Source organism: Hippichthys cyanospilos, chromosome 1 (genome assembly GCF_059441005.1).
Source record: "Hippichthys cyanospilos isolate Australia breed blue-spotted pipefish chromosome 1, RoL_Hcya_1.0, whole genome shotgun sequence".
NCBI lineage: Eukaryota > Metazoa > Chordata > Actinopteri > Syngnathiformes > Syngnathidae > Hippichthys > Hippichthys cyanospilos.
In genome coordinates this window covers 9,939,419-9,952,107 of record NC_142369.1, presented here as the reverse complement: position 1 = coordinate 9,952,107, position 12,689 = coordinate 9,939,419, and the positions used below count along the sequence as shown (strand labels likewise).

The 12,689-nt window shown below is 42.4% G+C and overlaps 3 protein-coding genes across 4 annotated transcripts in view; 2 read left to right on the top strand and 1 right to left on the bottom strand.

Annotated features, from left to right (window-relative positions):
- Positions 1 to 526: 526 nt before the first annotated feature.
- Positions 527 to 4,684, top strand: wsb2 (WD repeat and SOCS box containing 2). Its single transcript, XM_088409702.1, has 9 exons — positions 527 to 768; positions 877 to 1,048; positions 1,666 to 1,874; positions 1,952 to 2,083; positions 2,249 to 2,349; positions 3,195 to 3,391; positions 3,492 to 3,578; positions 3,650 to 3,766; positions 4,314 to 4,684. Exons 1-9 carry the CDS (start codon positions 726 to 728, stop codon positions 4,489 to 4,491), a joined length of 1,236 nt encoding a protein of 411 aa, XP_088265828.1. The 5' UTR covers positions 527 to 725; the 3' UTR covers positions 4,492 to 4,684.
- rfc5 (replication factor C (activator 1) 5) lies at positions 4,680 to 12,668 on the bottom strand. The gene is made up of 12 exons (XM_088409714.1): positions 11,650 to 12,668; positions 11,197 to 11,419; positions 9,826 to 9,890; positions 9,629 to 9,765; positions 9,466 to 9,545; positions 8,750 to 8,823; positions 8,521 to 8,680; positions 8,138 to 8,219; positions 7,943 to 8,072; positions 6,293 to 6,370; positions 5,104 to 5,158; positions 4,680 to 5,028 (listed from the first exon to the last, which is right to left on the bottom strand). Exons 2-12 carry the CDS (start codon positions 11,241 to 11,243, stop codon positions 4,929 to 4,931), a joined length of 1,008 nt encoding a protein of 335 aa, XP_088265840.1. The 5' UTR covers positions 11,244 to 11,419; positions 11,650 to 12,668; the 3' UTR covers positions 4,680 to 4,928.
- The window catches only part of ksr2 (kinase suppressor of ras 2), a 75,091-nt gene continuing 74,400 nt past the window's right edge, over positions 11,999 to 12,689 (top strand). For both annotated transcript variants that reach the window (XM_088409692.1, XM_088409684.1), the window contains exon 1: positions 11,999 to 12,587. In XM_088409692.1, coding sequence (XP_088265818.1) covers positions 12,399 to 12,587 — 189 coding nt within the window. In that variant the 5' untranslated portion in view covers positions 11,999 to 12,398. The remainder of the gene's footprint in view (positions 12,588 to 12,689) is intronic.

Genomic DNA, 12,689 nt, shown 5'->3' with positions numbered 1-12,689 from the left:
AATGAATGACTGTTTTTTTTTTAATTCACTGGTCTGACTGAAAAAGAAGAAAAAATGCAAGAAAAATAGGAACTTAACTTCGCAATAGGAGAGAGTTGCAGTCATTTAAGAAAATCCTTGTCATAGAGGTTGATATTTTTTTCTTTATTATTTTTCTTGTCTGACTTAACGAGAAGCAAAACAAAGAAAAATAGTGTCAAACTTGCAGTACAAAAAAAGTTGCCATAATTACAATTGCTATTTATTTCCTGGTTTGACTGAAAAAGGAGGAAATAGCAAGTTATGGCCAAAAAATGAAAATCTGCAGGAGCGTGAATTCGCAATAACCGAACCGCGATGTAGCGAGGGAACACTAGATTTGTAATGGTGCGGCTTGGAGGTAAATAAGTGTCTTTTTCTAGGGCGGTACTTGGTGTAAAACTTTCGAAAACCAGCGAATGAAAGCATGGGAGGGTTGGACGGAGGGGAGGAGAAACCCAGCTCCAGGGGGCGTGGCTTATTGTTACGTAAGGCGCTCCGAGAACGTGACCAGTGACAACGCTCGGAAATATGCCGTCATCCGCACCCAAGACTTGAAAAAAAGGCTTCCGGTCGCCTTCTTTTCATTCCCGACTGACAGGCAACCCCCTCCTCCCTCGCGGATTCCCAACTAGCCTCAACTAGTTCGTCTCCACGGACGCCGGAAGGTTAGAAACCGGAATGATGTGAAGACGACCGCGACGACGATGTGCTCCACCGAAGACACCGCGGCGGAGCTCCGGCCGACGCGTACGTAAACGCATCACTATCTTAAAGAGGACAGCAGGCCGGGGGGAGAGGCGAGCGAGGCTGGGGGAGCGCGCGTGGGCGTGACGCGGTTGTTTTGGTCTTCCGCAGCCTCCACCGACCCGGCGCTCATCCTGGAGCTCAAGACCCGGCGGCCGCCGTCGCTGGAGGGTCGGCCCGGCTGCGAGACGTGGAGCGTGGACTTTTCCCCCGACGGAGCCTGGTTCGCTTGGTCCATGGGGCACGGCATCGTGTGGGTGGTCGCCTGGCCGCTCGACTCGCAGTACGTTCCCCTTCAGTCGCGCGAGGCGTTCAAAAAACCCTCGGAAACGCTAACACTCTCAGAAAAAAAGAAGCTTGTCGAGCGTTCGCAATAAGCTGCTTTAAAATGTTACTTTGGAGCTTCCAATTCAGGTGAGCAGAAAATAGTTATTCATAGCGTGTCACAACTTGCTTAAATGTTACAATAAAATTGTCTAAATGTCACGCTTTAGCAATTTTTCCCTTATGCAAATTAATTAAATTAATTTGATTTACTTTCCAACCCGAAAAAATACTAATATATATATATATATATATATATATATATATATATATATATATATATATATATTGTCTAAGTGATCAACAAAAAAGCTTGAACAATGAATGTTTGCTAATAAAAATGTAATTATATATTTAAAAAAAAGACTTAATATTTAATATTTCCCTAATAGAATGCTCCTTATCTGATTGTCAGGAGTTGGGCCGATGACAATACAATTACACAAGTTTCCCCAAATAAAATATGATCTCCAAATGTCCAAAAATTCACTTGTGAACACAGCATGATCTTCGTTTCGCGCAATCATTGACCGCCTGGTGAATGATTTACATTTTTGTTGACATCCTCCCCCGCAGAGAGAGTCAAGACGGCGAGGTGGACCGAGGAGACAAGAGCTTCAGTTGCGGCCATCCCGTTTGGGGTCTGGCCTTCGGGCCCCGGGCCCCGAAGTCATCTGCCGGCGGGGCCAAGAAACCAGTATCCAAAGGAATCAAAAACAACAATGCTCTACTTCTGGCCACCGGCTTGGAAAACGGTACCATTAAAATCTGGAACGTTCTCACCGGTAAGCGCCCACTTCATTTATGAAGTACTTGTTAATGTTGACTTGCTGCCTCATGATTGATTTTTGTGTTGCTTGAGGTGTGGCCGTGTTGGACCTTTATGGCCACGAGGGGGTTGTGCGCAACCTGCTTTTCCCTCCCAACGGGACGCTGACGCTGGTGTCGTCGTCTCGTGACAAGACTCTCAGAGTGTGGGACTTAGCGCACAAAGGTGTGTGCCTCGGGGTTAACTCGGGCAAAGTCTGTTGACGGCATCAATTTCCACTCGTTGGAAAGAATGCAATCGTTCTAACTGGACAAAACGAGGAATGCTGTTGTGTCTGGAAAGCCAAAATAAAAAGCCAAAGCGGAGCTAATTGTGCTCTTGTGTGCTCAGGCAAGAAAGTTCAGGTGCTGTCTGGCCACAAAGATTGGATCAGCTGCTGCTGCGTGTCGTCCGACTGCAGCATGATGGCCACGGTGGGGCGCTTCGACAGGGTGAGCATGCAAACATTTGGGTTGGCAGTAGTGATTAGGAAAATAAAGCATCATGAAGCACCTGTCATATGCAGGTATTGTTCCTCCTCTAGCTAGATGGTGCTCTTGGTTTGAAGAAAACGGCTAGTGCATTAAATGCAATTCAATTGTATTGCACTTTTAAACAAGGAGTGCAATCTCAGGAGCAAAAAAAATATCAAAAGTCATTCATGAGGCTTCATTTTCTCATCATTGAGAGAAAATGAAACCCATGAACCACTTGTGAAATGTATCATTATTTATATTTATTGAATGTATCAACCTAAAGGACGTTCTCGGAGAGTAAAAAGTTGTTTCATGATTCTTCGTTTTCACATCGCTAAGTTTGATGAGTAAATGAAGCCTCATGAACCATGTGATTTTTTTTTTTTGTACTCTTCTAGATGATGCTCTTTGTGTAAAAATAAAGGCTGATTTGGGAATGTATTTGATTTCCATTGCATCTTTAAACCAAGAGGGCCATCTAGGGGAACGAAAAAAAAGTTTTATGAGTTTATGAAGTCTCTTGAACCACTTGAATTTTTTTTTTTTTTACTGCTCTAGATGGTTTAAGGAAGCCCGACACATTGGAAACTCACTACATTTTCATTGCATCTTTAAACCAAGTGGTCCATTTAGGGTAGCAAAAGTAATAACAAAAGTGGTTCATTTTCCCAGTTAACAGTCCAAGCTGGTGGACTTGTTTTTACTGTCAAACTAAGAGGACGTAGCCAATTGATTTCCAGGCAAAGTCAGTAGACTTTGGTCAGAGCCGGACTTTTTCTTCTGAAGCGGTCAGATTTATACTTATATGTTGTCTTTCCAAGATGGTGTGCCTGTGGAGCCTCCGCTCGTACACGTTCATCCGTAACCTGACGGACGGCGCCCACAAGACGCTCTACCTTCTGTCGGCGTGCGACTTCTCGCCCGACGGCGCGCTGCTTGCCACAGCAGCCTTCAGCGGGGCCAGCTGGTGGATCGACCTGTGGGACCCGTACACGGCGCAGAAGCTGGCCACGCTTGTGTAAGGAGCCAGATGGGCTTTTATTTTGAAAACCCGCCTGATGCCAAGTGTTGTACGCTAAACAAGCTGCTAATATGCTGACTCATATCATCTGCCAAAGAGACTACTTTGAGGACTACGGGCAAAACCAGATCTCGTCCATTCAGTTCTCTCCCAGCGGCGTGCACTTGGCCATCGTGACGGACAGGTGAGCTGGATTTTCACTTTGTACGTTTGTCATGGTAACGTGGACTTAGGCGTCACGTGTCTGCCGCGCAGAGCTCTCTGCATCTGGGAACCGGGAAACGCAGGCCTGAGCATGCAGACGCAAGACGACCGCGACTCCAACGGGCTGTGCTGCAAGTACCATCCACAAGGGGGAGTCATTGCCTCGGGGTAAATATGATGCATGCAACGATTCTGACGTTTCTATATGATTGCTGCAGGGCGTGCGAGATTTTGAGTACAAAAATAATCATTGTCCAAATTTTGGACCATATAAAACCATTATTAAAATTTTTGAGATGCATTTAAATAGGATTTATAACATTGATTTTCTTGCTATTTTTGCGACATTCTGTTAAGCGGCCGTCAAACTGTCAGCAAACAGAAAATTCTTTGTTGACTCGTGTTTCACCTCAAGACAGTAGGTGGCAGTAGAGACCAGTTAATGGCTTTGTCTTCAAGCGTCATAGTCACTTCACAGGATACAAAGACAGACCATGGCATTTTTTAATTTTTTTGTGTGCGTGTTGATAAATTTTACCTACATATGTATGAATAGAACTGATGTCACTGAACAATTTGAGTGGTTGAAGAAAAAAAAAAAAACATGAATTATTACGCCTTTAAAAGCATTTACAAAAATAGGGAAAAAAATGCAAAGTGGTGGAGTGTGGGCACAAGAGTTAAAACAACGTGCTAATTCAAAACATAATTACAGAACGCGTGATGGCCACGTGAAGTTCTGGCGCGCGCCCCAGGCCGTGCCGGGTCTGCGGCACCTGTGCCGCGCCGCCCTGCGCCACTCGGTGTCCACGCACCAGGTGGAGCCGCTTCCCTTGCCGAAGACTATCTTGGAGTACCTCACTTATCGCAACATATCCCCACACTCGCGTTGAATGTGGAGAGGAAAGACAAAAAAAAACGAAAAAAGAAAACGGGGCATTTCTCTTAATGACATATTACTGCACTAGCACTATTTGATACTGCTGCTAATTTATTTAATTGTACCTTTTGGTTGTCTATTGCACCACTACTATATAACCGCATGTTAATAACATGAATCATTTTTATTAAAAACACTAAATCACATTGTTGTTTTCCTGTTTATTGCTGTGGTTGATCAAAATGTTATAGCGGGATTGACCAAAATATTCAAATGAGGATTTTAATAGTTTTGAACAATTTTATTCCAAAATGTAAACAATATTGAATTGTAGATGCAGATTTGGCAAAACAAATATGATTAAAAAAAAAAGAAAACTTAATCCAACACACATTTTTCTTCCTGTTAATTGCGGCACGTCATCAAACTCAAATATCATAACTGCGTTCCTCATTGGGCCTTGCTGACCACCAGTTCGCGGACGGCCTGGAACGCCGCCACCATGGAGCTCAGCTGGATCTTCTCATTTGTGTCCGAGGCCAGCCGGTACCTAAAACCGGCAAAAACCGGCACAGGCTCAGCCCGAGTCGCCGCTCGCTTCTCCCCACCGAATCGCGCGACTTACTCCACGTCGGCCAGCTTGATGAGCAGACCCATCCGCACCGACGACGGGAAGTCCACTTTCAATTCAGGAAACGCACATTAAAAATGATTGACAAACACACACACATAAAAACAGAAAAATACAACACTCACATTAAGGTCGGAATATATTGAGAATATTTTCCTTGATCGTCACTATCTTTTAATAATTGATGGCATTAAACTACAACATACTATACAGCCAGTAAGTGCCGCCTCAAAAGTTTAGAGAAACCCACTCACTGTTCAGCATGTACAGAAACCCAAGGGCCTTTTAAATGGAAAGTTAACTTTAGCCATTTTCATGCTCAATACATTCAATTGATCATTATTTTTCAGGTGCAATGCCTGTTAAGTTGCATTAGGGCAGTGCTTCTAATTTGTTATTTTTTTGCAAAGTTCCCCCCTTCAAGGACAGAGAAAACATTTTGTGCCCCCCCACACTTGCAGCAGTGACTGTAAATGAGATCATTATCTATGAAATTTGTATAAATATGCCTGAAATTGTATCCTTATTACCACTATCCATCCATCCATTTTCTTTAGCCGCTTATCCCCACAGGGGTCGCAGGCTTGCCGGCGCCTATCTCAGCTGGCTTCAGGCAGTAGGCGGGAGACACCCTGAACTGGTTTCCAGCCAATCGCAGGGCACACAGAGACAAATGACCAATCACGCGCCCAATCACACCTAAGGACAATTTAGTATGTCCAATTCACCTGCCGTGCATGTTTTTGGGGAGTGGGAGGAAGCCGGAGTGCCCGGAGAGAACCCACGCGGGCGGGCTCGGGGAGAACATGCAAACTCCACACAGGAAGGCCCGAGCCCTTATTACCACTAACAAAAGAAAAAATCCATTTAAATTTCAGCAAACGTTAACTTGACTTCTTACAGGGAAAAAAAATCAGAAAAAAAAAAAAGCTTAAAATGCCTGGAAAAAAAATGTCCATACTTATTAATCAACCTAGAAACAATTTTGGCCAACTGTACCATTCGATGCAATATTTGACGCCAATATTTCTGCTGATTTTATTTCTTAATCACATTACTTATTAATTTGATTTAGAAAAAACTGTTGACAAATAGACAGCGTTGAACAAACTCTCTTTTGAGTATAAGAGTGCCACAGTACCACCTGGTGCTCTAAATGTGCAATTACACCCCCTCGATGTACCTCTGTGGATGAGTAGGTGGACTTCAGTGAGGATATCCTGCAACGCCAAACCTTTCAAGACTTTCAGCTCCAGGATCTCTGGCGAACGCATGAAGGTGAACGTTATAAAAAGCATCCTGCACTCACAGCCACACAGGTCTTGAATTTGTAAGTGGAACCCCACTAACGTGTTTTTTCTTGGTTTGTGCCCTCACTTCGTCCCACATTTTCAAAACCTTTCCTACCACTTTTTTTTTTTAAATACGTCATTGACAGACAACCCTTAATTGCTTTGCACAGCACCTGTTGCACGTCTCGTTTAATGTGCACTTCCTGTTGAGTCTGCCTTTACTTTTGAGCTGCTCGCATGCACTTAAACGTAAACGTTATGGACGCAACTCATTTTTCACCGCTGGGGAGCATATATACCTGTGAGTATTGTTTATTTATTTTTCTGTACATGTGTGTTCCCACAACAAAGGGGAAAACACTATTTTTAAAAATCTGAAATAGGTCAGATTTTCACTAGTGATGGCAGAAAAAAAAAGGAATGATCAAATCATCTGGAATGATTGATTAATAAATGAAAGCGAACTTTTGGTTCAAAAAAAGACTTAAAATATGTCTTCAGTGTCTGATTTATTAAACTTCAGAACTTTTTCAACTTCATTTTTAGTGGTACACAGAAAAATAATCAACCTAAAGTGTCCTCTTTGAGGATCATAGAAGAGATCGGTTAGCAAAAAGAAATAACTTTATTATTAAAATATATTTGCCTTGGAAAAAAAAATCAATGTAAAGAGACAGCTGTTCTCAAAAAGAAATAAGTATAAATAAATACTTGTCCACACAAAAATATCAAACAAAAAATGTCCTTTTGGGATTACAAAAATAAATCATTAACTTAATTAGTAATGTTAAAAGTACAAATAAAAATAAAACTTAAAAAAATACAAAAAGTGTCAGACCTGTGCTCTCAAAAAAAAAAAAAATATATATATATATATAAATAATAAATCATCAACTTGACAGGTAACGAGAAGTGGCACGGGAAAAGTATAGGCGAGAATCTAGGTTTTTAAAATAAATTGAATAACCTACTGAAAATAAAAAGTTTAAATGAACTGATTTTCCTGAAACATTTAATTACTTCAATCATTATTTTCAAAGGATTTTTTTTTTTTGCATATTTGTTTGTTTTATTCAAGTACTCCCAGGGTTACCCGTACATCCATTTGAGAACCACTGATTAAGAACGTTCGATCTCCCACAGTGACATCTGGTGGCTAAAGATGAACTCACATTCAAATAGAACAGCGTTGCCCAAGCCCCACTGTGAAAAATAGGACTATTTTACGGATGGAGCAGCCTATATATTTCGGTTGTATACCGTATTTTTTTATTTAATTTTTTTGCTTTTTTTTCGAACATTTGCAAAAACATACCTTTTAGAATCATTGCATGGCGGGAAAAAAAAAAACTTATTGCTGTCAAGTTTGTCTTGGGTGTAATTTACATTATATTATTAAAATATTATATGATGTATGATTTTATTTATTATTCACTTTTAGAAAAGGGATCACATGATTACCATACACTTGCTGAGGCAACTCTGAATTTAAAAAAAACAAAACAAAACAGGTGAAGCCAGTTTCCACTGTATTGACTTACGCTTGTAAGCGGTGGTGAAGTCTTTATTGAGCGACCAGTCCAGGATGTTGGCGATGTCCGAGCGCAGCGGATGTCCCGTGCACATGTACACCGTTTCTTCGCTCACGCGGCCGTACGCCATGCTAGTGCTCTGTCAACATGCAGGCGGTAATCAAAAGATCAAAATGGCCACCTTGGAGGAAATGACTGAGGCACCTGCAGGATGTTCAGGGACTTTCGCATGTCGCCCGACGACAAGGTGACCAGCGCCTTCATTCCACCCGGAGTGACGTCGACGCTAGACGCAGAAACAAAATAAAATAAAAACAATGACTCAATAAACTTCCATTTTCATCAGTAGAAAGTTTTATTACCATCGTCTGTAAGTGACATACACGTGTGATATACAGATAGCATTAAATATGTGTGAACTAAATGGCAGACAGTATATATTGACATTAAATGGTAACCGCTAGCGCGCTAATGCTAATTGTTAGTTGGTTAGCATAGTCTGGGATCATTTTCAAAAATGGCCGTGGATTTTTTACCAAGGACCTATCTAGATTTAGAGGAGAATATTTTCCAAGGTAGCCACTAACTTTTCCTGCTGGATGACGTGCTGCAGCCTGGGTATCATCTGGTCCGGCGCCAGCGGCGCGAAACGGAAGCGCGTGCAGCGGGACTGCAGCGCCGGGATGATTTTGGACAGGTAGTTGCAGATCAGGCAGAAGCGAGTGTTCTCCGTGTATTTCTCCATCACTGATGCAGCAGGTACACGTTATGCACATTAGAGACGAAGCGCGGTCGCAACGGCGTTTCCAAGCTTACCTCGCCGCAGTGCGTTCTGGGCGTCATTGGTCATGGCGTCGGCCTCGTCCAGGATCACCAACTTGAACCCTTTCCTGAGGAAGACCAGGAAGCAAATGAGTCACTTTGAAAAAGCCGATTGCCTACTTGCTAATCATTACAGGAGGATTTTTATTTGTTGGAGCCAGATAGGTCCTTGAAAATTATTTTGAATTAAATACAAGTAAGGAGTAAGGCCGCACGATTAATCTAATTTTAATCGCAAGTTGTAAGGCAAATTGTAAGGCTGTACAATTAATCTAATTTTAATCGCAAGTAAGGAGTACAATTAATCTAATTTTAATCGCGATTGGCTGCCACGATTAAATAAGATGATCCTCACGATATTAACATTTAAAAAGCCTGATTTACATGTCAAATCAAGGACTTTGTCATCCTATCACCAGGGGGCGATGTTTCCCACGTTTGCATTACAAAAGGCACCCTAATTTAGCAAAGAGAGATGGTGTTCAATTTTCAGCGTTCAATGAATTTTCCTCAGTAAAAAAAAAAAAAAAAAAAAATCAATTTTAAGTTGATTTTGTTATGGTTATGGTTGAGTTATGGTTAGTACATGTGATTGAAAGTATGAGTTCTAAAAAAAAAAAAAGATGTCTTTGGGACTGAATTAGTTAAATAGGCAGGTGAAGTCTTTTCACCGTGGTACTTGACTAAGAATGAGACGGGCTCCATCTTACTTGAAGATGGTTCTGGTGCTGGAAAAGCTCAAGATGGGCCCTCGCACAACGTCGATGCCTCGGTCGTCCGACGCGTTAAACTGCAATACAAGCGCCGCTCACGACACAGCAACGTGGTTTTTTTTTTCTTCTTCTTAATAAAGAACCGAGAGGACCTACGTACCTCCAGGACCATGGAGTTGAACTCCTTGCCCTTGTACAGCTGCCTGGCACAGGCTAAGATGGTGGAGGTCTTGCCGGTACCGGCCGGACCGTAGAAGAGCAGGTGCGGCAGTCTGTCCTCGCTGATGAACTTCTGGACTGGATAGAGTACACGCGTTTTATTTCAACGTATTAGTTCAACTGCAAGTTGCAACTTACTGGTGGTGAGAATGTCTTTGTGTGAGATCAGGTCGTCCAATTTTTGCGGTCGGTATTTTTCTACCCTACAACACATGGAACACAACCACTCAAAGTTGGAACGCGATTGGTTCGATGCAGCCAAACAAAAAAGAATCTCGATTTTCCGGACAATTACGATTTTAAGCAAATTTTAATGGGAGAATAAACGCAACTAAGATGTATTTAAATGTTTGATTTCTTTCGAATAAATGCAGTGGAAAATGTTCAGACAAAAATAAGTAGCCATTTAAAAAAAAAAGTTACACGTAACATTCATAGAATGTGAATGACTTGCAGTTATGTTAAGTAAATTATTTTTCATGCACAATTTAAAAAAACATCTTCGATTTGCTGTGGACAAAATGTAATCACCTGTGCTCAAGGGTCAGGTAATGACCAATCATGGCTCATGGTTGTTGGTCACGTGACGATCATAAGCCGAACCACGATTGATTGGTCATTGCTTGAGCCTTCAATACATGCGAGGCTATCCAAAAGCGGAAAAAATATACTTAAAAGTATTAATTGTGTGGGGGAAAATAATTATAACATCATACCACCAGTTTCAATACCAGGTACTTATTTATATTTATTGAAATACTGTCAAGCGTCTAAAAAATGACTGGTACTAATAGTTACTTACACATGTTAACTTTTATTATTGCTAAAAATGGCTGAGTTGATTATCCCATTAATTGCCTTGATTCAGTAGTCATTACCTCCTGTAAATATGTCTTGCCAGCATGCTGCCACTTAATCCCGTTTTCATGATTGAGCTCAGTTTTAAATGTTTGATTTTTAAAATGACTAATTAAAATTAATAATTAATTCAGGGCTCAATTAACCGCCAATCACGGCTCACCTGTACGGCCATGTGACGTTTGCTAGCTGTGCTGCGGTTGGTTGCTACTCGAGCCTTGAGTACATGTCATGTTCAAACAAATATATTTCCAACCGTATAAATAATTGTTCATGAAAAAAAGACGTTATCAAATTAACTATTGACTAAATTTGTAATTTCAACTGCTTAATATGACTAAATAGTGAAAGTATGTTTTTAAGTATCTGTGGCTGTTATCGGCGACCTTCATCAGTACTTAATACCCCGAATTATGGTACTGTGCACTCGCTTTGACGGTCCAAATATTGTTTGTATTTCTTCAACATATTTCTTCTGAGTCTGTTTGTATTTCTTCTACATTACCCGGGATATAGGATAGAATGTAGTTCAACTACATAAGAGCCAAGGATCAATCGGTATTTCATCTCAAAAAGACGCAGCAAAGAAGCTAGGCACAAGGCTATTGCAACGTTTGCCAACTTGGCTCGCCGGCGCGGCGTCTCGCTCACCAGGGTAGGTTTCTGGACTGGGGCGGTGCTGTAGAGCTGGAAGCCATCACTTAAATGCGGGATTCAAATGTCACCGGGACACGATAGCAACTTTGACGCAGCTCCAACTTGTGCTTTTTCGCCGTCTTTGGCGCGCGCGACACAAACAGGAAGAAGCGTCGATGCGTCACGTCGTACAGCCAATGAGAAGGCTTGTTCCGGTATTGTGGGCGGGGTCCTGAAACTATGACGTAAATTTATAAACAATATATTTTTTTTAAATAAATGTCTAAATACTTGGAAACATTACCGTTACAAGGCATGCTTTTATGGTTCAGTTTTTGCAAATAAAAGAAATTATTACGTTAAACAATGCGTTTTTCTTCATCGTTTACACTTCGTCTCACTTTATTCAGTACATCTTCAAGAAAATAAATACCTAAATGCAAATGAATATTGTTTTATTGATTTTACCTAATTTTGGCGAGCCCTTCAATGGAATTTTGCTTTTAGAATAGGAATCCACTTCTTCTGAGAAATAATAGGTTAGGAATTCTAATTAAATGCTATTATTTCAAAAATTGGCTTTCAAAAAAAGCTGCCAATTAGAGGATACCCTTACAATATACTTACAAATCCTAATTTGCGAATTTTATTTTGGAGATTAAAAAATCGAATGCAAAGTGCTGAGCAGTTGAGTCGGAAACGTTTGAATGCGTGCACAAAACTGGAATCGTTATATTCTAGCTTACAGGATTTGTACAGCCCCAGCCCCCGAGTTTGTTGTGATCTCGCGAGATTCGCGGCTTTGATTGACGGCTAACATGTCGGGGGAGTACCCCGCACCACCGCCAGCACCAGCATCCTCATCCTCATCGCCTTGAACGGTTTGAGGGACACCCCCGGGCCCGCCACCCCGCCCCTGCAGTTTTCCATTTCGGAGCCTCCTCGTCCATCGTCGTCGCGGTCCTGCCGGCCGGCCGTCCGCCATCCTCGCATCACTGCGAGCTCCTCCTCCACCTCCTCCTCTTCCTCCTCCTCCTCTTTCTCGTCTTCCATCACCACCGTGATGAGGCAGCATCAGCATCCTCATCATCATCTTCATCGGTGATGGAGCCGCTAATAACGCCGCCGCGATACCTCCTGTCATCTCTTTGGACCTTTTTCCCTCGCGCGTGAGATCACGCACGCAAAGCAGAGGAGAGGAGTGTGCGTGTGCGTGGATGGGAACGATGAGCGAGGACGAGACCGGCCCGCGTGCGGCGCACGCGAGCGTGAGCGCGCACAAAGCGTTGCAGCAGTGCGAGCTGGTGCAGAACATGATCGACATCAGCATCTCCAGCCTGGAGGGCTTGAGGACCAAATGTGCCACATCCAACGACTTGACGCAGAAGGAGATGCGCACGCTAGAGGTGAGTGAGCGAGTGAGCGAGCGCGTGCGCGTGCGTGCGTGCGTGCAAGTGGCTTCCTGCTCCCATTGCGTAACTCGGTGCAGAGCCTAAATCAAGATGAAA